Genomic DNA, 23,476 nt, shown 5'->3' with positions numbered 1-23,476 from the left:
ACCTTGTGCTTTTAAACAGAGCTCGTGGCCCATCAGTCCATTTGTCAGAGTCAATCTCACCTGAAACTAAAGTGATCTTTCTCCTTTCTGTGTCACTAGTCTGTATTGATGCAGATGTGAAGAAAGCCAACTCCATTTTTATGTCCCGGATTTCATTTTATATAAGTTTCAATGCTGTGATATTACACCAACTTTACTGTCCTTAGCAACCATATCAAAGCTTTATAGTTGATGATTATCTCTGTTCCTTAAAATGTAGCCATAAATATTTTGGTTAGCAACAGCTGGAGTGGTGTGACAACTGAGGTAAATAAACTGATAATAGTATTGATTATAAGTAATCATCTATCACAAGAACACCAGAAGGTATGGCCCCTGGTGCTACTGCATTCTTTCTTTCTTTGTCTTGCCTATCATTAGTACCTGAGTTGTACTATAAAAAGGTACTATAACAGGGGTCTGGTAGCAGAGAATAATTTGCAAAAAACTGCTGGGTCATCTGTCTGCTCCGGCGCAATCTTTCTGTGAGTAAATTGCCCTACAATAAATTCTGTTATATTGTAAAAAACAAACAAACAAAAAAAAAAAAAACCCATTCTTTCTAATTTGCTTTCTTGTAAACCACAACTTATTCTTCAAAGAACTACTTCAATAATATCACACGTTCTTCAGAATTTTCTCTGTGAAATTTCCATTGGAAGAATTAGTTTACAGCTTTGTGAATGAGTTATTTATACTTGAAATGGAAGGAAATCACTCCACTCCACTCCACTGTGGCTCTTCTCAGCACTGGGCAGTTGTTCAGCCAGTGTTTCACTATGTTGGAGCATGAAATCAAGATAGTCCAATAAGAATATCTTTAAAAGTATCTTTTACTTATAGACATCATAGAAAATATTCTGCTTCTGAAAAACTAGTTGAAACTAGTCATCTAATTGCTAATTTCCTTCTATTATCTTTGTTTACTTTGTATTTTTACATTAGACTGTTATTTTTATTGCACTTTATTTACCTGCCTAATGTATTTTGCTACAACTGGATATAAAGATCCCTAAAACAGAGAACACATTCTATTGTTTTTCTCTCCAAATTTCTTGTTCCTGATTGGTGAAATAAATCTCCATCATTTTGCATTTTAATCAAATTGAGAGATTACTAATGTTTTACCCTTAAATGGATGTATCAGGAGACTTGTGTTAATATTCTATTTTTACATAAACTACTCTGGTTGATAATGACTAGTTTACTATTATTGCATTTCTGTGACCTTTACCTGTTTCAAAATGTTTTCAATTACAAGGGTCAACGTAGGTAACTTTTTAGTTTTTTTTTAATAGATATTGACACAAACATACCTAAATAATATTCTTAATGAGTAGAAATAAACACACAATAACACATATTGGATGGGAATATGGGCAAAATCAAATACCTTTGACATTCCCAATAAAAAAAGAAATAAAAAAATATTGAAAGAAGGAACGAAGAACTGAAAGAAGGAAGGAAGGAAAGAAGAACTGAACGAAGGAAGGAAGGAAGGAAGGAATGAAGGAAGGAAGGAAGGAAGGGTAAGGAGGAGGGAGGGAAAGAAGAAGGGAGGGAAAGAAGGAAGGGAGGGAGGGAGGGAGAAAGGAAGGAAAAGAAGGAGGAAAGGAGGAAGGGTAAGGAGGAGGGAGGGAGGGAAAAAAGGAGGGAGAGAAGGAAGAAGGTGGGGAGAGAAAGGAGAGATGGACAGACAGACAGAGAAGATTTCTCTGTCTAGGTTGTGCATTTGATTTCCTTGGCTGAAACAGAAGAAAGCAGATTCTACAAAGCTCTTAAATAAGACATTTAAAAAAATAGCAAGCGAAAGTCTTTATTCTTTATAAACATGCAATCAAATTGATTTACTGGATTAGCAAGAATATATGATTGAACCAGGCAAGGAGTCAGATTGGATTACTGATCCCAGTTTTTCACTCAAAGTATCATTTCGTGTTAAAGGAGATAATGAATTACATAACTGAACAGAAAGAAAACTCTACAGAACTTTAATTTATTGGGATGGTTTTAAAGAAAATATTTTTGTATCCTGGTAGTCAATTATAATACATCAAATTTTACTTTTGACATTTGAAATTTAGTGCTTCAAAACTGTTATTTTATTTTAATTCCTTCTTTTTTCATCTTTAGTGTTTTGGTTCCTGGGCTTATACTAAATTTTAAATACTCAACATGTAGATTTTTTTCTTAAATAACTATTCTGATACAATGCCTAGAACATGTGAGTCCTGTATAAATATTTGGTAAATAAATGATTAAATCAACATCATGATTTTAAAGTTTGCACTCTGAGTTTTAGCTTTTTGATAAAATGTGACATTTGGTATGATTGAGAAAATGTGATCTGGAGCCAAAGTGATTAGCTGCAGCTACTTTTGGTAGAGTATCCTTAGATGTTATAATAATAGTACCTATGTTTTATATTCTTAGAGTGAAATTAGAGAATCCATGTAAGATTGTACACTATGTGGCTCTTGTTTATAATTTCCATAAGTAAAATTTTCAATGTAGTAACTCAACATAGCTGTGGATGAATAAATAATGAAATGGAAAATTTAGAGATGTGATTGGCTTAGATTAAAGAAAAATGGTAGAAAACCTGTATTTTTATTTACCTAAAACTTATGAAATCAATATTAAAGTTGACACTATTGCCCTTTGATGGTTTCTCCTTTCAGGGGTCAAAATATGCCTTATGCATAATTAAAATAATGTGAGAAACTCACAGGCTAACTCTACAATGTTAGGTTCTCCAACATGCACTATCAGTAGCATGCTCTGCTTTCTTGGGCTATTGTAGGAATTTGAAAGCAAATTTACAAAGATTTGGGTTTTTTAGAATATAACATGATAGGTAAAATATAGTTTCTAAGTTTGGCAAAGTTTTATAACCAAACTAATAAAAAATGGGGCAGGGAAAAAAGTATTGAACCCTAGAATTTACAAGGTTGTGAGATAACGTGGAAAACTCTACACCTCATTATATAAACCCTATGGCAGGCTTATAAGCTTGCCACCTTTGCATACGTAGTTTGTACAGTTTTAATTTACTTGGGTATTTTGGAGCAAATCCACTTAGAAAACATTTCCTAGAGTCAGAATGAAGTACCTTTTTAAATTAACATTGGAGAAATGGATGGCTACTTTCTCAGTTCTCTGAGAAAAGGAAATATAAAGGAAAGATTACAAAAATGATCTCTGGCACTAAAGTAAAAACTGTGTTTGAGTCTTAGGTCCTTCACTTCCTAAGGCTGTCCTTGCACAAATTACTGAACTTGTACTCATGAGCACAGATGAAATCATGCATGTAATATACTTAGAGGAGCTCCTGGTATTATCACTGTTAGATATTACTTTAAGGTTTTATAATTACTGTTATACTAATAAATTAAAGTCAATCATCTAACACTTGATATCTTAGAATTAATTCTAATATATCAATTTGATGTGATGTAAGATTGATACGTGATTGGGAAGAGGGAGTAAGAGAGTATAAATATACAGATATCAGAAAAGAATTGTATAGCTATCTATGGCTTTCAAACACAGTTGAATACTAATGTCAAAGAGGAATCTTTGTCTCTAAAAGGTAAGTTAATGTTTGGGCCACCAATTGTTCAAATTCTAATTCCTCACACAAACATAGAATATCTTTAAAGAATGATCGTAAATAATTTTTTAGTTACAAGAATCCACCACTTGTGGAAAATTCACAGCATATGAAACCAGTCTTTACAAAGGTGATCCAAGAGTCCTTTCTAAGGTGAACTATATACACTTTCCTTGGCAAGCAATGTTACATACTCCAGTTTCATTTTAATTTAATTTAATTTTTGTCAGGGTACCTCAAGCATTCATGTTAGTTTAAGTAACTATAACACTAGTATTCAAAACAGTATCCCTCACAGTAAGTTGCTATTTATAAAACGGAGATTGTTAACATACCGAGGCCTTGCTTTTTATCTTCCTGTCTTTAGCCGTCTTTACTTTTTTGTTGCTCGTAAAATAATGCAAGGTGCCATATTCCATCAAGGCTGCAAAAACGAAAATGAAACACACAGAAACAAAGAGATCCATCGCAGTCACATAAGAAACCTTAGGTAGTGACTTCCTGGCTATTGTACTCAGAGTAGTCATAGTCAGAACTGTAGTAATACCTGCGGAGGGAGGGAAACAACAGGAGATGAAAAAGAACCAAACAGACCATTTTTATTCTTTCATCTCATTTTGCAATATTGTAAGCAGGAATAAACAATGGGCACAAAAGGGTATGATTGCTGTGATTTACAGAAAAAAGTGCTGGTAACCATAGCTACATTATGTTCAATGTGCGCTTTGTGTCTGTGTGTTTTAATCATCTCAATTCTGAGGCCCGCCAGGAGCTGCATGCCTGTTCCCAACCTTCCCTGCCTCCGCAATGACAGACTATCCACTGTTTAGCTGTCAAGAGGCTGCATGTAAACCTACTTTTGCTCCACCTTGCACAAAGTTATTCATTTTATTTATTTGTTCTTAAAAAGGATACTTAGAATACTGACTTTAAATTTTTCTTCCTTTCTAATATTAGCATCATGAAGCTATAGTTTCCCCTTTAAGCAATGCTTTATTTATATCTTGCAAAAAATTATACAGTGGGGGGGGCAAGTATGGCGGTAAAAATGGGACAACTGTAATAGAAAAACAATAAATAAATAAAAATTTAAAATTATATAATAAATACCAATGGAAATTTAGTTTGAAATATTTTCTAATTTCTCTTTTGACCCAAGGGTTATCTTATCTAAAGGGTCGCATTTTGATTTCTGAATACATGAAGACATTATAATATTTATTATTTTAGTAATTTTTAATTTACTTATGTTTTTGATGGAAAATGTACTCTGGAAAATTTTAGTCTTTTGGATTTTATTAAGATATTAAGCAGATTCACTAATATTTCATCCATGGCTTTCCCTGCTCAGACTCTTACAATAATCTCCTAGCACATTTGGAATAAAGCCTAAAGTCCTTAATAAGATCTGCTAAAACTTACATAATCGAACTACTGCCCACCTCTCCAACCTTTGTCTACCACTTGTCAGTCAGCTCTAGCCACAGTTCTCTTCCTGAACTTCAAGCTTGGCAGAGTAAGGTAGATCCCACTTCGGAACTTTGTGGTCCTCCTGCCTAAGCAATCTTTCTACCAGATATCCACCAGGCTAGCTCCCACACTCCCATCTCTGCTACTTCCACAGAGAGGTCTAGCCTGACTCCACGAGATAAAATAGCCAATATTATGTCTACCAACACCCCTGCCAGTCTCTGGCCATTGTTTTGCTTTCTCTTTATACCTTTATCATTCATTGACATTTTATTCTGTGCTTTTCATATTTGTACCTCGCTTATATGGCACTATTAAAACATTGCCACAAACATGAAGATTTTATATATATTGTTCACCGCTAATACTAAAGCACCTAGAACACTGTTCCTCTTATAAAAAACATTTGTTAAAAGTTTATTAAAATGCAATGTTGAATAAATGAGCTCAGGGAATTTTAAATATATATATATATATATATATATATATATTTTAAAAACTCTATATCCAACTACATAGGACCCACAATTATAAGAGATATTCTTCAAGTAGGATCTATCACTTATCTTTACAATGGATATCCTAATGTTAAAATATGAATTCATGCAAAAAAAATCCACAATTGGCTATTCTTTTTCATAACCCTATGGCATATGATTTTTGTCTTCATACAAACCTAATAGAAGAAATAGTTTATTCAAATTCTCTTTGAAAAAAAATACTAGAATGTTTAAGAAGAAATATATAATATTCGGTGTTCGCAGCCGCCGTCGCTCTCTAACGCCAGCGCCTCCTTCAGCTCACAGAGCTCCAGCCGAAGGAAAAGGGGGGTAACTAAAGAGATCTCTCTGCCATGGCTCGTACAAAGCAGACTGCCCGCAAATCCACCGGTGGTAAAGCAACGAGGAAGCAACTGGCTACCAAAGCCGCTCGCAAGAGTGCGCCCTCTACTGGAGGGGTGAAGAAACCTCATCGTTACAGGCCTGGTACTGTGGCACTCCGTGAAATTAGACGTTATCAGAAGTCCACTGAACTTCTGATTCGCAAACTTCCCTTCCAGCGTCTGGTGCGAGAAATTGCTCAGGACTTCAAAACAGATCTGCGCTTCCAGAGTGCAGCTATTGGTGCTTTGCAGGAGGCAAGTGAAGCCTATCTGGTTGGCCTTTTTGAAGACACCAACCTGTGTGCTATCCATGCCAAACGTGTAACAATTATGCCAAAAGACATCCAGCTAGCACGCCGCATACGTGGAGAACGTGCTTAAGAGTCCACTATGATGGGAAACATTTCATTCTTAAAAAAAAAAAAAATTCTCTTCTTCCTGTTATTGGTAGTTCTGAACGTTAGATATTTTTTTTCCATGGGGTCAAAAGGTACCTAAGTATATGATTGCAAGTGGAAAATAGGGGACAGAAATCAGGTATTGGCAGTTTTTCCATTTTCATTTGTGTGTGAATTTTTTTAATATAAATGCGGGGACATAAAGCATTAATGCAAGTAAAGATGTTTCAGTGAACAAGTTTCAGCAGTTCAACTTTATAACAATATAAATAAACCTGTTAAATTTTTCTGGACAATGCCAGCATTTGGATTTTTTTAAAACAAGTAAATTTCTTATTGATGGCAACTAAATGGTGTTTGTAGCATTTTTATCATACAGTAGATTCCATCCATTCGCTATACTTTTCTAACTGAGTTGTCCTACATGCAAGTACATGTTTTTAATGTTGTCTGTCTTCTGTGCTGTTCCTGTAAGTTTGCTATTAAAATACATTAAACTATAAAAAAAAAAAAAAAGAAATATATAATATTCAAGTCATATTCAAAATAACACATAACATATAAATAATCTATTTATTTACCTCAACACAAAGTTATTTGAAATAATAATAATTCTTTAAACATGAAAGAAAATTCAGGTATGAGTACATTTTATCCACTAGTTATGTCTACACTTCTGTTCAGATTCCCAGAGGAGCTGCATTTCAAGTACAGAGCTAGGTGCCTCAGGTTTTATCTTGCCACTTTTACATGATTTGCATTTCAATTTTCAGTAATATGATTCACTTTCTGCACTATTCTTGGGAATGAATCAAATTGATCAATGAATTGTCTTTGTATATCAATACATGAATGGAAGTTATCATTTTAAACAAATGTATAGTAATCAGAAACATTTTTATATGATGCTGATTATTGAAATAGATTACTAAAGAAAGAAAAATCTATTTTATCAAGTATGAATTACAAATGACCTTTAAATCAGTGCATTCGGCAAGAAACTCTCAAAATATTCACAAAGTACACATTTTATAGATTACAGGAGCCTAGAAGCTCCTTGTCCCTTTAGAACAGTTGACTATTCATTAGTACTATTGTTAAGAGCAAGGCACTTGAAAGCCTTCTAACTACACAGTAGTCAGTAAATGTCAGCTATTAGTGATTCAGCTAAAAAGGAAAATAAATTCTTGATGAAAAGTGATTGAACATGTTGATTAAATTCAGCTATTATGTGTGATTTTCATGCATTAATTTTTATTGTGTTTATGCTTTCCTTGACCTTTCTTAGTGGAAAAATCAAATGTTTTGTAAAATTTCAAGTTATTTGCAATTTTTTATTCTTGTTTTTCATATATGTATTTCAACGCCATATTGCAGTAGAGTATCTGTTAATCTTGCTTAATTGTAGTGTACAGAAATATTCTGATATATTCAACTTTATTCTTCTATCATATTAAAATATTTGTGAAAGTCCCACCGCACTGCAGCATAATATTATATGTCTTACCCAGTGAGGTTCTTGCAGGCACTGCATCTTTATTGATCCAAAAAGATACCCAAGAAAGAACAACAGTCAGAATACATGGAATGTATGTCTGAATAGTGAAATATCCCATTCGTCTGCTCAAGTCAAAGAAAATTGTCATGATAACATAATCCCCTGGAAGAAAAACAAAAGGTTTATTTTGGGTATGAAAATATATAAAGGCATAGATTCCAACCCATAGATTTAAATACAAATGCTCTATCACTATTTTGTCTTTTCCTCTTACCAGAGATCGTGTGACAAATTTCAGTTGAGTTCCGCAACCCTACAAATGCAAACTGATATAATCTCCAATATTTAGGATCGGCCACTTCTACAGAAGGTTTTTTCCACTTATACTCAATTTCATTTTTAGGGTATCCATCTAGATAATAAATTAAAATAAAGCATATAAATTAGCAAGATCAAAATGTGTCACTGTTAAAATACCAAGATTATCTGAATTTTTTTTACAAATTCTTCCTCATATTTGTATTATAGTATATGTCAAAATAGAAAACACTGCATAAAACTTCTGTGTATATTTTAAAGAATAATCACATCAGAAAATTGGATGGAAACATGATTGTGTTTATCAAACTGGGTATTAAAGTCTTTCCTGGCTGGTTTGGCTCAGTGGATTGAGCGTCGGCCTGCGAGCTAAGTGTCGCTGGTTCGATCTTCCAGTCAGGGCACATCAGAGAAGGAAAACTCTGACTCCAAAAAACCTCCGCTGCCTTGCGGCATACCTCTTCAGGGGAAAGGCTAAGGGAGTAAACCCCGACAGAAAATCCGGAGCCGGAGTCCCTAAGGCGGTTTGACATTGTAGTCAACACCGGCAACTCCTGCGGCGCACCTGAAGCCAAGCTGTATTGACTCCGTCTTTCCCTTGGATCCTTCAGCTGCGAAGAGAGGGGGGGGTCTGCTGCATGGGCAACAGCAGACCCTCCATATCACCCTGCCCAGGCTCTGTAGCTTCAGCTTCACTGGAGAGGACACTCCAGCGTCATCGCAAGATGTCGATTCAACACGGGAGGAGACAGATACCGTGTCACTCCCGAGTCGGACTGCACAGCCATTCTCGGCGGTGCAGATAGACTCTTAAGAAGCTACACCATCGTCTCTCGAGACGGACGGCTGCCAACGACAACGAATCATAGAGAAATAGAACTTTTTTAGCACCCTGGAAATCTCATGTGTGCACTCCAATATAGTATTGCCTTTCCCAACTAGAGGAAGCCACTAAACTGATTTCCGTGATAATTCTTCACTTGATTTTATTTTTGTTATAGATTTTTTGATATGCATTTGTGAAAAATATAGTTTAATTTAGTTTTTTTGGACTCTATTTGATTAATGCTCTACTAAGTGCATTATTTTATGTTTTCCTTGTAATATATCTATGCAGCAAATTTTTGTACATTGTTGCTAATAATGTTACTGTACACATCTAACAAAACACAATTATAAAGGGTTTTCTCTGAGATATACAAGGTCTGTCCAGACAGTATCCAGCAATGACATCTTAGTCCTCTTCAAAGTATGTACCTGGGGACCTTGCACCGTTCTCCCAGCTGAACTTTAATTGTAGCCTGTACACATTCAACATTCTCAAGTTCCCTGTTTCAAGCCTTCCAGAATGTATCACTTTCAAAAGATTCTTGACTATCTTTGAAGCATTTGTGCCACACTAATCATCTGAATAGTTTCTGCAGAAGAATGTTCATGCCTAATGCAATATTTGATGTAGAATCGTTGCTCTATTAGCTCAAGCATTTTGAATGTGATGGCCACACAGCGCACATGCTCACCCAATGGCATCTACCACCCCCACTCACTATTTCAGTGAAAATTATCGTTGTTTACACATGTGCATTCCAGTCCACTCTCCTTGGCTGCCAAGTTGCATTGATGCCATGCAAACCACTCTTGTTTTATTAACATTGGCTGGATTTTTCTCTGGACAGACCTTACATATCTACACATAGACTAGTTGGGTCATGGGTTACATATAATTTCCACTTTATGAGACAATGCCTATCTGTTTTCCATTAAGAATCTATTAATCTATTCTCGCACCAGCCAGAATGAGAAAGTACATGTGCATCTACACTCTCATTAAAATGATGTGGCGAGTGCTCTTTATTTTTACTGGTGTGTAGAGTGTATTTTATTCCACATTTTTCTGATTATAAATGAAACCTAGAAAATTTTAAATATTTTTTTAGATTATGGAATTTCTTTGGAGAATTGCTTATTCAATTTCCTTATTGAGATTTCTCTTCTTTTTTATTTCTTTCTGTCTGAATTCTTTACATATTCTGGTTACTATCTTTTGTTAGTTATTATTATTGACAATGTCTTTGCATACTTTTTAGCTGTATAGAATGAATTCTTTCAAAAGAATATGTTTTTGTTTCTGCCACATTTCAAGAAAAGTCACAATGACATTTTTGAACCAATCAAGTAAAGGAAAATTGGCTGGTTAGCAAATCCTTGTGAGGGTGAGCTTGTTATTAAATATTCTCAAGGAGTTATTTCACCTTGGTATACTGACTGCAGAAGCAAATTCCTTTTTAGGCTTTTGTGGTTGTACCAGGATCCCCTCATCAGCCATGCAATGCACTGCAGACCAGTTTAATAATCTGTTTTCTCTTTTCCTTTTTCATCTTCTCTTGTTTGTACTTTAGAGTTCTATCTTGCTTTTCCATATTTTTATTTCATTTTATTATCATTATAGAGACAATATAGGATAATGAGACAAAAATTATTAAGAAAAGTCAATAAAATCCATAACAAAATCAACAAGAGTTATTTAAGGATTTTATATATGAAGAGGCACAAGATAATACTTATAAATACATATAATCTATTGTAAATAGGTTCTAGAAGAAAATACATTAAAAATCAAAATTCAGAAAAGGAAATAGAATTAGATAATTTATAGATATATGCAATAACACTTTTAAGACATATTTTACATGTTTTCAACACTTGCTTAATTATATATTATCTAGAAATATATTTTTATAAAAATATATTTGAGGATAAATATGTTAGTAAATATGAAATAAAATTGATAATATAGAGAAAGACTAATTATTTCCTTGGAACAAAGTATTAGCATTTTTTATACAAAATGTTTTGCTCCAATCTCTCATCCACTCTATGTTTCATTCTTTCTTTTTTTTAAAAAAAAATTTATTGTTGATAATACTGTAGATGTCTTCATTTCCCCTCTCCCCCACCTTTGCCCACCTCCACCCAGTCCCCTACTCCCCATCACCACACTGTTGTCTGTGTCTATGGTTTATGCATATATGTTCCTTGGCTAATCCCTTCACCTTCTTTCATTCAGTGCCTCCTTCCTTTTCCCCTCTAAAACTGTGAGTTTGGTCAATAGATTCTACAGTAAGAAAATAAAACGGCATTTGTCATTATTTCTTTGGAAAAGCAAACTTATTTCTACCTAACTTTTCTAACTCCTTAAAGATTTTGTGAACATTTGCTATTCACATAGTAAATACTCTTCACCAAACCAAACTGAAACGTACTATAAAATCCAATGTAATGAACTTAAGTCTTGCCTAAGGAAGATGAATAAAATTTTAATTAACTTTTTATTAATGGAAATGCAAAAACATTTTAAGTACTATCTTAAGTACTTCTTAAGTACTTCTTTATTTAATGAAAATATAGAAGGGGCACTTAGTTAAAACTAAAATTTTCAGAAAATGGTATAATAAAATACATACATCCACTAAGTATCTGTTACCATTTTAAATTTAAGAAATAAAAAGCATGGTAATTATTTAATCTAGGGGAGCTGAACGTAATTCACACTTCTGAAAACTGTATGAATTGAATTTGTCTCATTTTACATTTTGTAAATAAACAGGTGCTAAGCCTAAAATTATATGAAATTATCATGTATTTTATCACTTACAGCTTGAAAATTCCAGTGGACAGGAATGTTCATCCATAGGGAAGTTATGAAGCTGAAGATAACATTCTGCATTAATTGTCAATCTATTTAAATGAAAAAATAAATATTAAAAATGATAAATAATTTCAAGTATTGAAAATATTTTCTCTAATTTTCAAACATGATTTTGTCCTACAAAAATGGACTTTGTGGAAAATAATTCTAAATTCTTAAACTCTCATCTGATAATTTTATAACATTCGTAAATGAGTCAGACAATCTCATCATTGTCCTCTCTAGTCAACTGAACCACTTCTGTATACATTTAGTATAATCTCTTCTTATGGTGAACATGTACTTTAGGAGATCAACACACATATATGTGGGCTCTTGTGTGCTTGTACACACACACACACATACACACACAGACACAACTAACAGAATGTAAACGGTTAAGTATGGTAGTTTTTTATCTTTTTTTTTTTATTGTGAACATCTTTCCATTATGGATTATTCAGAATAAGCGAGTATGTTCAAGACAATAAATAAATTTGAATCTTACGTATCATCATTCATTCAATCCTTTCTTAAGGATGTTTTACTATATCACTGAAAATCACAGTGTTACTTTGAGAAGTGTTCCCAAAATATTGTACCATACAAGTTTTTAGTATATGAGAGGAGCTCCATATCTCTTACTTTGCCACTTCAAAAAAAGGGAAATTTATGAGTTGATCGAACATTAGTATGGAAAATAAATAAGAACACCAATGCTTTTTAAATAGTATTACCTTAAAGTATACAGAACTCGTCCATCATTCCAAATTCGAAGCAGACGATTAGGAGTTGTTATCCAATGAGCATCAGATTTTCTTGAGTTTCTGAAGAAAGTATCAGGAATCCAAATTTTTCCAACCATATTACTGTTAAGCATAAGCACTTTCATAGTGCTATTGAATTTTAAACGACTATCAAACCAGGTTTGGGCAAAAATTATATCAATCGTGTATTCCTGAAAGATAAAAAGAAGAATAATGACATATAATAGTAAAAAGCCACTCTTTTAGATATTTTCTTTAGGCACTTGAATTTTTTATTTTAAAATTCCATAAGTTGATAGCACCTAAACTCAGTTTTTGGAACTAAAAACATATATGATAATTTAAATATTTTTAAAAAATTGTTTATATAAGTCAGGTAAAAATAATCTGAGAGGTCTAATAACCATTGATGCTTAGTGTGACTTTATATTTTTTTGGAAATTTTATTTAAGATTTTATAATACATAGAATATAGTCATTAAGTACAAAAGCAAAATATCTTAATGTTAGAGATTATATTAATTTTTGATATTCACATGGTGCTTAAAGTCAGAGAAAAAAAATTTATCAAGTAAAAAAAAAAGATGTAAATATTCACCAAATTTCTTATTATGATTATTTAGATTACTGTTTTCAAACATTTTAAAGCAAACAACCATGCACACACCCTATTCTTGGGCAGCTTCACAATAGCCATCTTTCATCCCTATCCTGACCTCCTCCTGTTTCTCAAGCCAAATGTCTTTTCCTTTGGATAAATTATGCTTTATCTAAGCAGCCTCTTCAACTAACACAAATGAATAACCATTCAGAATCTAACATTGTAACCTGTGTTAACGACATGGTTTCTGGTTTTAATAGTATATGTAAATAGAAAGAAGACTTACACTCATTCTAATGAGTAGATAATCAGTAGATATAGTAGATCACAGGAATAGTATTTAATCAATATGCTAGAATTTAATTGTACTGTGATATGTGATAAAACAGCAGAAACTGCTTAAAATAAAAGAAAAGGCATACAAATGTGCTGGGATTATGGTTAGGCAAAGATACAACATTGGTTGGTAGAAGGAACCTCATGCTATTGGTAGGTATACTTAGCTGCAGTGTTCCAAACCAACAGGGCATTAAAAGTGGCACTTGAGAGCTAATTTGTCTAGGGGTAGAACTTAGCAAGCATCTGTAAATCTTGCTTAGTAGCAACACACAAAAATTTGTTTAAAATACCTGTTTATAAAATGCTAATCACTGTTGAAAGAGTTATGACTTCCAAAGGGTCAAACTCTCCCAAGCAAGAAGTCTCTGGGAAATGTGAAAAATTTTCCTATCCATAATTTTGACCTCAAACTAGGATCAAGAAGAGAAAGATGTCATGATAATCTGTCCATCCCAAAACTTTAACAGAGGTTAATAAGTCAAAGCTCTTTTAAATTTCTAACCCTTAATAACTGTCTCACTGGGATAAGAATGTGAGAAGTTTGTGCTTTTTATATGTAATTGAAAAATCAAATTTTGTGTGTTCATTTGAATTAGTGTAATTTCCAGAAAATGATCAAACTCTGTTCCTATACTTCATGTTCTTATGTAGAGGTTATAAAAATTTGCATAATTAATAAACAAGAGAAATATAAAAGAAACTTTCATTTACCCAGAATGAGTGCAATAACTTCTAGGATAAACATTTGGAGATAAGAAATAGTGTATTTTACATTTGAGAACCAATGTATATTATGAGAATCACTTTGTCTCCTTGAAAATTAGTGGAGAAAACATCATTAGTAAATAAAGACAAAATGAGAGAGCTTGATTTCTAACTCTATTAAATCAAACAATAAAAATGAGAGTTTATGTAATCTAGCCTTCCTATTACACTGCCAGCTTTCCAATTAACTAGCTAATTCGATATTACTGTTTTTCAAGTAATAAAAGAAGCTTCACATAAAATGCACACCTGCCTAAGTAATTATTGTAGGTGCATAATTTCATCATGAAATTTGGTTGATCATGATCTTGTCTTTTCACCTGGACATTAATCTCCCCCAGAACTATTTATTCACATGGCCAAATATTATAGTGGGGCAAATAATGATTAGCAGCAAATCAAATCTAAGAGCTATAGACATGTTGAGAAAAATGTCCAAGTGTAGTTTGCAGGGCAGGCTGAAGAACCAAGGAAGAACTTAATATTTCAGTAGTCGAAGATAGTCTGGAGAAAAAAATCTCTTCTTCCTGAAAGGATTCAGTCTTTTCTCTTAAAGTTTTTATCTAATTGGGTTAAGTCTACCTACCTTATAAAAGATAATCTGATTTACTCCAAGTCTACTAATTTAAATGTTAATCATGTCTAAAAAAATGTCTTTACTGCAACATCTAGACTTGTGTTTAACAAACACTTGGGTACCATAGCCTAGCTAAGTTGACGTATAAGATAAACCATTATAGAGCTAAAAAAGTACAAATGAACATTCATAGATTCAGAAATTCTTAATAAAACCCATGCATATGTTTCTTTGCTAGGCAAGTTAGAGTGAATACTTGCTAAAGGAAGTAACATATGTACCCATTTCGTGCTTCTTGTGTAAGTAGATAATCTTTCCATTTTGCCCTATTTCTACTCACTCTACTTCTTTGTGAAGTTTGTTACATGTTTCTCAACTGACTAAATGTAATATATTGTAAATTGTTTATCAGTAAGTTCTTGTCTTTTTTTTTTTTTTTTCATTTGCTGAACTACAAACTTGATCTGAACGAACTTTCACAAAGTCTAACCTGAGGGTGGATTCAGTTAGGTAGAGTTGGGTCAGTTGGGTATGAGGCCAATTTTGAGGGTGGAGGAGGGACATAAATTTCAGTTGTTAATTCTTTCCTAGCTTCACCATTCCATTGAGTTTCATCTAGCAAAGATAACCATCACCATCTAATGTCAACACCAGTGGGCCCAATTTAATTCATTTTTCATTAGATTCTCATGTATATTGACAATTATTAGTTCCTCCATCTTCATGTTATTTAATTTCTTAGGTTATATAGTATAATCTTCTCCTGGTTCTTCTCTTACCTGTCTGACTTTTTTGAGTATGTCCATTTTCTGCACCTCTCTTTCTTCCACATGTATTCTACATGCTCTTACTTTTACATCTTATCCTTAGATCTGTGTTCTTCTTCATCTCCATTTTCTCATGGATCATTTCATATATTATTGAGATTTTTTATATATAAATGTTTTAGTGTTTACTATATTTTTCCATTACCATTTAGTCCCCTTTACCCCATCCCTCTAACAATCACCACACTCTTTTCCATGTCCACGAGTCCTTTTCTTTATTTCTCAGTCCCTCCACCCACTAACCTCCCCCCACCGAGATGTCATCCTGCTCTCCATCTATGAATCTTCCCATTTTCCTTGTTAGTTCAGTTTGTTCATGAGATTCCACATATGAATGACATCATGTCATGTCAGGGTGACCATTGCCAAAATCCCTACCTCCATGGGAATGTATTTTCCCAGGTTACCTTTATCTAAGAGAGTGCCTTAGTGTGCAAATGTTACACTATCGCATGGTTCTGGTTGGCCCTGTGCCACTTTTATCTAATTTCATATACATATGAGTCCCTGATTTGGTTGCCAATTTGTCCACCGCCAAAGAATAAACTTGGTAAGAATTCACTCTCCAGCACTCCTCTGTCATTTTTTGGTCTTACCAAATCCAGAGTAAATCTTCCTGAAGCTGAGCTCCTGTGTTACAAATCATATGGTATTTCTCTTTCTCTGACTGGCTTATTTTACATAATGTTCTATTGCTTGACTTTCTTCTGTTCTTCATTTACATCTGTATCTGGTCATAACTTCTTCCTTGACCAGAGACTTAAACTCTAAATTATTGCTGCACAGCTCTTCTTGAATGTGCGATTAGCCTTTGGAGCACATGGCTATATTTTCTATTTCAAATAATAACTCTGCCATCTGCAAAGTCTTTTCATTTCTATGTCAGCCCATGCAAAACCAATGAACCTTTACATTCTGAAAAATTCACTCATCTAGTGTTTCTTAAATGTACTATTGTCTTCTCAAACTCAGTTGCTACTGCACTAGGTAAATCCTCCAACATCTATTGTTCAGACTAATGCAACAACTTCTTAACTGGTCTCCCTAATGCTGGCTTGACCCCTTACATCCATCTTCTATAATCTTTGAAGAATGATTTATTTAAAATATGTCTCTCTATGATAAGGACCTGATGAAAAGCTTCTAGTCATTTCTCTTATTCAAGAGGATATAATTCACATAATACCTAAACTTCCTATATTGCTTACATAATAAGACACTTAAGCTTTATCTGAACATTAATTCCTGGCCTTTCATTTATGTCCCAGTGTTATCAAATTGCAACTTTCTACCTCTATGACTCTGTGCTTGCTCCTTCCTTTGTCAGCAGGTCCCTTTTCTTCTCTCACTGACTAATTTCCCCTCAATCCTTCTTGTTATCTTCTACATTTCTTCAGGGATCCACTCTTGACGGGTCAGATGATAAGCTTTAATTCCCTAGCATAGTTGCTACCAAATACAGCACATTGGAGTAAAAGGCCACACATTCTTAGATATGGGAATATTTTAGCTCCAGTTCCTAATACCTGACACACAGTAACTGGGCATTTTGCCCTCAACTCATTCAGAACTACCAATCAGAAATTAGTTATATATTCATTACATTATGAGATATATACTTGAAAATTTTATGCCAGAGTTTTGATTTTTAATATTGTTTACTCACCATATTTATGGGATCAACTGGTCCAATGCTGTTTACATAAACATCAGTTTCAATTACTGTGGGTCTCACTGCAAAATATTAAACAAATAATGATCAAAGTAATGACCAGATGTTGCATGCAAGAGAACTTAGTTTCCAAATAATTTAAATGAGTGATACTATTTACAGTTTAAATAATAAACCATCCTTCATTAGTAAATGAAGAAATATAAAAGGCTACAAAAAATAAACACTTTTTCAATTTTCAAATTGATTATACAACTAAAAATATTATTTTTGACTAAAAACATTTCATTGCACAACTTAAAAATATTTTTAAAGTACCTAAATCATTCATTAAATCTACAGAATTTTATTAAGCAAAAATTGTCAGATAATTTGCTCTACAATAGTCATAAGATTTTAGAACTTGAATGGACTTTAGAGGCTATTATCTTTACTTACCCTGTTTCTCCCTTGTTAACAATATTCCTGAAAGTTGTTTATAGTGGGACCAGTGTAAGATGGATTTTTACCTAATTCTCACAGAGTATAAGTTATGAATGTCACTATGAACTTTATGTTTTGTACATACCATTTATATTTCCCAATAGGTATTTAAATGATATATATATATATATTATTTTTATATTCTATCAAAATGTGTAGCACAGGTCCATATTTTAAATGTTTATCAAATGATATGATTAATGAATATCCACAACCATGCCATAATTGATTGTGATTTAGGCTTTCATCATTTGCCAGATAATTTTAGTTCCTATAATGAGATTTGCCATAATAATTATAATGATAATTTATACTCATAAAATTTTTTGTTTGTATGAAAAAAACTTTTACATAGTTTTGTTTATTCCTCTTCCCCACCAAATAAGATATAAATGGTTTATTCATTGATTAAGCAAATACTTGTTGAGAAATGTGTGTAAAAGGTTCACAAAGTAGACAAGGAGAAAATCATTCCAAGGAAAAAAAATCTATTATATATATATATATATATATATATATATATATATATATATATATATATATCTCACAGAGTTTTATAAAGAGATAATTTAAGTGAAATAAAGCAGAAAACAACTTGTAAGGTAAAAGATTCTAAAGTAGCATGTTTCAGTAATATTTACTTAGTTCTCCTTTTTAAACTTTATGTGATTTTACTTCCTGGCCTACTGTTTATCCTTCTTACCATTCAGATGCCATATTCCACCTGGCAGGACACACTCCCTCTTCTAACACCTAGCTGAGTGTGCCTGTCTGAGTCTGTTCAGTCCTAAGTCTCCCTGTCCTAGTCCCTTCCATGCTGGCAGAACTCCCAAGTTGAAAACTTCAGTGGAAAATTTGAAGCATTTAAAAACAGCACCTATATAATTTTGTAACAAGACTTAATCTTACCCATTGTGACTAAAAAAGAAAACAAATACTACACTTAGAAATACATACATAACATTAAAATAGTATTTTTTCCAAGCAAAGAATTTATTACATGGTATACATATTTCTTAGCTAGAAAAATAAATAAAGCTTCCTAGAAATAGTTTTGGTACAAGTGTAATTTGATTTTCTAGCCAACAATTAGATTTCTTAAATAAAAGTAGGTCATATGATTTATAGAAGGTTTTGTAAATTAACTTAGGTGGATAACTTCTGCATTGCTTAACCATTTGTCATTTATTTTGACTGACTATGAATTGTAGCCAATAAATATAACATAATTAAGATAATTATAGCTAGATTTACAGAATGGTGTTTAGGAAAGCCAATTAATAACTGAACAGTGCATCTAAGTATATTGATTACCACTTACATACAATTAAGTGCAGCATACCAGTCATACTTAATTAGATATTTTCAGTTCATTTAATAAATCAACAAACACTATCAGTTTTTATTTCATGAGACTGAGGACAGAACACTTCTACACTAAAAAGTTAATGATTCCTGAGGACATTTTTATATTTAGGACACACTTTTGACATTTATAGTGTACAAAGATTTAGATATGTGACATATCTTGGTGTTCCTAAATCAATATTTAAAACATGAGCCACCCAGAGGTATTTCATGATTAACCTAAATCATCCAGGATGGAACAAATGAAGATTCACATTAATCATTCCAATGTAGAATATTGTTATTGATAAAATATATTAAAATAATTCCTCATCGGCAGCCGTCCGTCTCAAGAGACGATGGTGTAGCTTCTTAAGAGTCTATCTGCACCGCCGAGAATGGCTGTGCAGTCCAACTCGGGAGTGACACGGTATCTGTCTCCTCCCGTGTTGAATCGACATCTTGCGATGACGCTGGAGTGTCCTCTCCAGTGAAGCTGAAGCTACAGAGCCTGGGCAGGGTGATATGGAGGGTCTGCTGTTGCCCATGCAGCAGACCCCCCCTCTCTTCGCAGCTGAAGGGTCCAAGGGAAAGACGGAGTCAATACAGCTTGGCTTCAGGTGCGCTGCAGGAGTTGCCGGTGTTGACTACAACGTAGAACCGCCTTAGGGACTCCGGCTCCGGATTTTCTGTCGGGGTTTACTCCCTTAGCCTTTCCCCTGAGGAGGTTTGCTGCAAGGCAGCGGAGGTTTGGAGTCAGAGTTTCCCTTCTCCTTAGCCTTTCCCCTGAAGAGGTATGCCGCAAGGCAGCGGAGGTTTTTTGGAGTCAGAGTTTTCCTTCTCTGATGTACCCTGACTGGAAGATCGAACCAACGACACTTAGCTCGCAGGCCGACGCTCAATCCACTGAGCCAAACCAGCCAGGGTTATTAAAATAATTATATATATATATATATATATATATATATATATATATATATATATATTTGCAAACTAAGTATTTTCAATAAAACATCATTTTATTTTTAAAATATTAATTGATGTTATTACCATTATTTCCTAACACATGTGCAAAGGTCTGGGAACTAATACATTGAGGAAAATATTTTATATTACTATTGTTTCTCCTATGGTACCCACAGAGTAGGGTCTTTAATGCCCCTAAGAACAGTGGAAATCACAGCAAACAGAATTTTAAGTGACAACATCCTCTTTTCAAATAGTAACTTACAGACTCTCATTGGTTTTTTTTATTGTATTTTTCCCCATTACCATTTAGTCCCCTTATCTCCCCTCAACCCACAATCACCACACTGTTGTCCACGTCCATGAGTCCTTTATCTGTTTTGCTCAATTCTTCCATCACCACTCTGGCCTTAGCTGTCACCCTGCTCTCTATCTGTGAGAAAACTATAAGTATCTTTAAATTAATTTTGTACCCCATTTTAAATTTTGGGTTGCTGGTATTTCATCAGATTTTTTAAACTCCATCCCCAAAACACGAGGAAAAATAAACCTGAAAGTGAGCTAAAATATTTCAGATTTATTTGAAACTACAAGTTTCAAAATTAACAGGAAAAAAGGAGAAAACTGAAATTGTTACTGAACAATGATATTACCACTTTTGTTGATTCATGGTATATACAATCCTTGTAGGTGAAATCACATAAAATACAAGTTTCTTGGTAATTGAGTCAGTACTCTTTCTTAGCACTATGGCTTTCTCAGTCCAAATTTTCTTCACTTACTGATTTAGTAATATTTAGAAAGAAAACATCATATTTTAATTCATGGAATCATTACTCCCAGCTCATTAGGTGATTTTTAGAATGTGGGCACAGACAAAAATAAAAAATCTCTTTGTGAGAGTATGACAATGATTGAGGAAGCAGTGTACTACCTCAGCAAACAACATTTTTAATAGACGGAAATTAGGTAGAAGTGACACTGGATTATTTTTACAAGTCTTTTATTTTTTTGAACTGTGATTCTAGGTACATTTTCCCCAGAATATAAGAAGATAAACTCCCAGTGAGAGTGAATATGTAGGAAGAATACACATTTATACCAGGAAAGTTAAAGAAAATGCAGAGAATAGGAAGAAGAAAAATTAGAAAGAAGAACAGTGAGATTAAAGAAGTTTCCTTGTTTGGTTTCCAAACAGCTAAGGCAAAGTGAAGAGGAGAGAACTCTAGAGATGGGCAATCCATTATTAAAAAGAATATAAACTAAAATAAATTTTCAAAGTATTTTCTCCACAATTGCTTTTAACCATGCTTTCTTGAGTGCCCTATTCCAATAACTCAAAGATATCTTTAGCAGAATATACAGTTTTGTGGCCACTTTTGAATATTAATATTATTTCAGGTCCATTAAAGTCTCTAATCCCAGAGAATATGTTAACAGACTTTTCTTATTACCCCAGAAGAAACATAAAAAGAGAAAAAATGAATAACCCCACTGATCCAGATATTGCAGTTACAATACAGACTTTGAGAGAACTATGACTAAGATGTTCTTATTGTTCAATATCAATTGCAGAGGTTCTCAACCCACTGAAGTCATATGTGTGGCTGTATACTCGTTTTTAGGTCTTACTAAAAAGGAAATGTCAACTAACACTCACCATTTTCCTCGCCAGGTTATGTATGGACAAACAGACACTTGGAAATATATAGATGAAAAGGTTTACATAAATAGTTACAAACCTCAGGCTATGAGATGAGAGACTTCAAATGGCTATGCCCTAGGAGAAAGGGAAGTTTTACAAAAATAATAATACTATACCAGGTTAGGCCAAATGATGTTGATTTTTCTTTACTCATCCTGACTACCAGAAGAAAATTAAATAATCTCTGATGACAAGTAAATCATCTAAATCTTCATTATTTTTAATATTATTTACTGAAATTCAATAAAAACATTAGCACACATAAAATAAACATAGGCAAATCACCTTAAATCGTCATCGTCAGCAGCCGTCCGTCTCGAGAGACGATGGTGTAGCTTCTTAAGAGTCTATCTGCACCACCGAGAATGGTTGTGCAGTCCGACTTGGGAGTGACACGGTATCTGTCTCCTCCCGTGTTGAATCGACATCTTGTGATGACGCTGGAGTGTCCTCTCCAGTGAAGCTGAAGCTACAGAGCCTGGGCAGGGTTATACGGAGGGTCTGCTGTTGCCCATGCAGCAGACCCCCCCTCTCTTCGCAGCTGAAGGATCCAAGGGAAAGACGGAGTCAATACAGCTTGGCTTCAGGTGCGCCGCAGGAGTTGCCGGTGTTGACTACAACGTCAAACCACCTTAGGGACTCCGGCTCCGGATTTTCTGTCGGGGTTTACTCCCTTAGCCTTTCCCCTGAAGAGGTATGCCGCAAGGCAGCGGAGGTTTTTTGGAGTCAGAGTTTTCCTTCTCTGATGTGCCCTGACTGGAAGATCGAACCAGCGACACTTAACTCGCAGGCCGACGCTCAATCCACTGAGCCAAAATAAAGAAGTTATTAAAAGTCACACAAAGATCAATATATTATGATTCTCAGGCAAAGACTCTAAAACAGCTATGGTTAATATATATAAGAAAGTAGATAAAAAAGATAGTAAATGATAAAATAATTGAAGTCAATTTAGATATCTGGTGCAAATATTATAAGAGAGAATTATTAAACTAGAAAATAGGTCAATAATAAAGAACAGATTGAAACATGAGGACAGACATCATGAAAATTAAATAAAAGTGGATGAGACATACTGAACACAAGGGAAATGTCAATTGTATCTGCAATTGGAGTTGCAGAGATATTAATATAAATAAAATGACTGAATAAGTACTAGCCAAGAATTTTTCAAAAGCAATTAAAGATTCTGATACATAGATTCAAAACCTTATGAACATCCTGAATACATACAAAAAACAACAACAACAAAAAATCTTGGGAGATTATATAAAATCATAGAAAATTAAAGATAAAGAAAATATAAAAACATAGATAAAATACATTTTACTTTTAAAACAGCACAATTATTTGTGAAAAGTCTATTTTCAACGAAGATAAATAAACCAGAAGAAAAGTAAAGTGATGCTTATAAGTTTTGGAAAGAAAATAACAGCTATCCTGGGTTTTTATATACCATATTATTCAAAAATGACTTCAGTTCAAAAGTATTTTCATGCAAAAACTGAAATAATTTGTTG

At 33.6% G+C, this 23,476-nt stretch overlaps 2 protein-coding genes across 2 annotated transcripts in view; one reads left to right on the top strand and one right to left on the bottom strand.

Moving 5' to 3' along the window:
* Positions 1-23,476, bottom strand: part of GABRG1 (gamma-aminobutyric acid type A receptor subunit gamma1) — a 49,505-nt gene that overhangs the window by 5,232 nt on the left and 20,797 nt on the right. The window contains exons 3-8 of the mRNA XM_090266918.1: positions 17,450-17,517; positions 12,645-12,865; positions 11,875-11,957; positions 8,176-8,313; positions 7,911-8,063; positions 3,988-4,199 (exon numbers count right to left, since the gene is read on the bottom strand). Of these exons, the coding sequence (XP_090123044.1) occupies positions 3,988-4,199; positions 7,911-8,063; positions 8,176-8,313; positions 11,875-11,957; positions 12,645-12,865; positions 17,450-17,517 (875 nt within the window). The remainder of the gene's footprint in view (positions 1-3,987; positions 4,200-7,910; positions 8,064-8,175; positions 8,314-11,874; positions 11,958-12,644; positions 12,866-17,449; positions 17,518-23,476) is intronic.
* On the top strand, positions 5,884-6,624 carry LOC150020178 (histone H3.3A-like). Its single transcript, XM_090266919.1, has one exon. It carries the CDS (start codon positions 5,976-5,978, stop codon positions 6,384-6,386), a length of 411 nt encoding a protein of 136 aa, XP_090123045.1. The 5' UTR covers positions 5,884-5,975; the 3' UTR covers positions 6,387-6,624.

The sequence above is a fragment of the Furipterus horrens genome, unplaced genomic scaffold (assembly GCF_987537825.1).
Source record: "Furipterus horrens unplaced genomic scaffold, mFurHor1.1.pri manual_scaffold_2, whole genome shotgun sequence".
Lineage (NCBI taxonomy): Eukaryota > Metazoa > Chordata > Mammalia > Chiroptera > Furipteridae > Furipterus > Furipterus horrens.
Note: the sequence above shows the minus strand (reverse complement) of the source record. Positions and strands in the feature narration are given on the sequence as shown.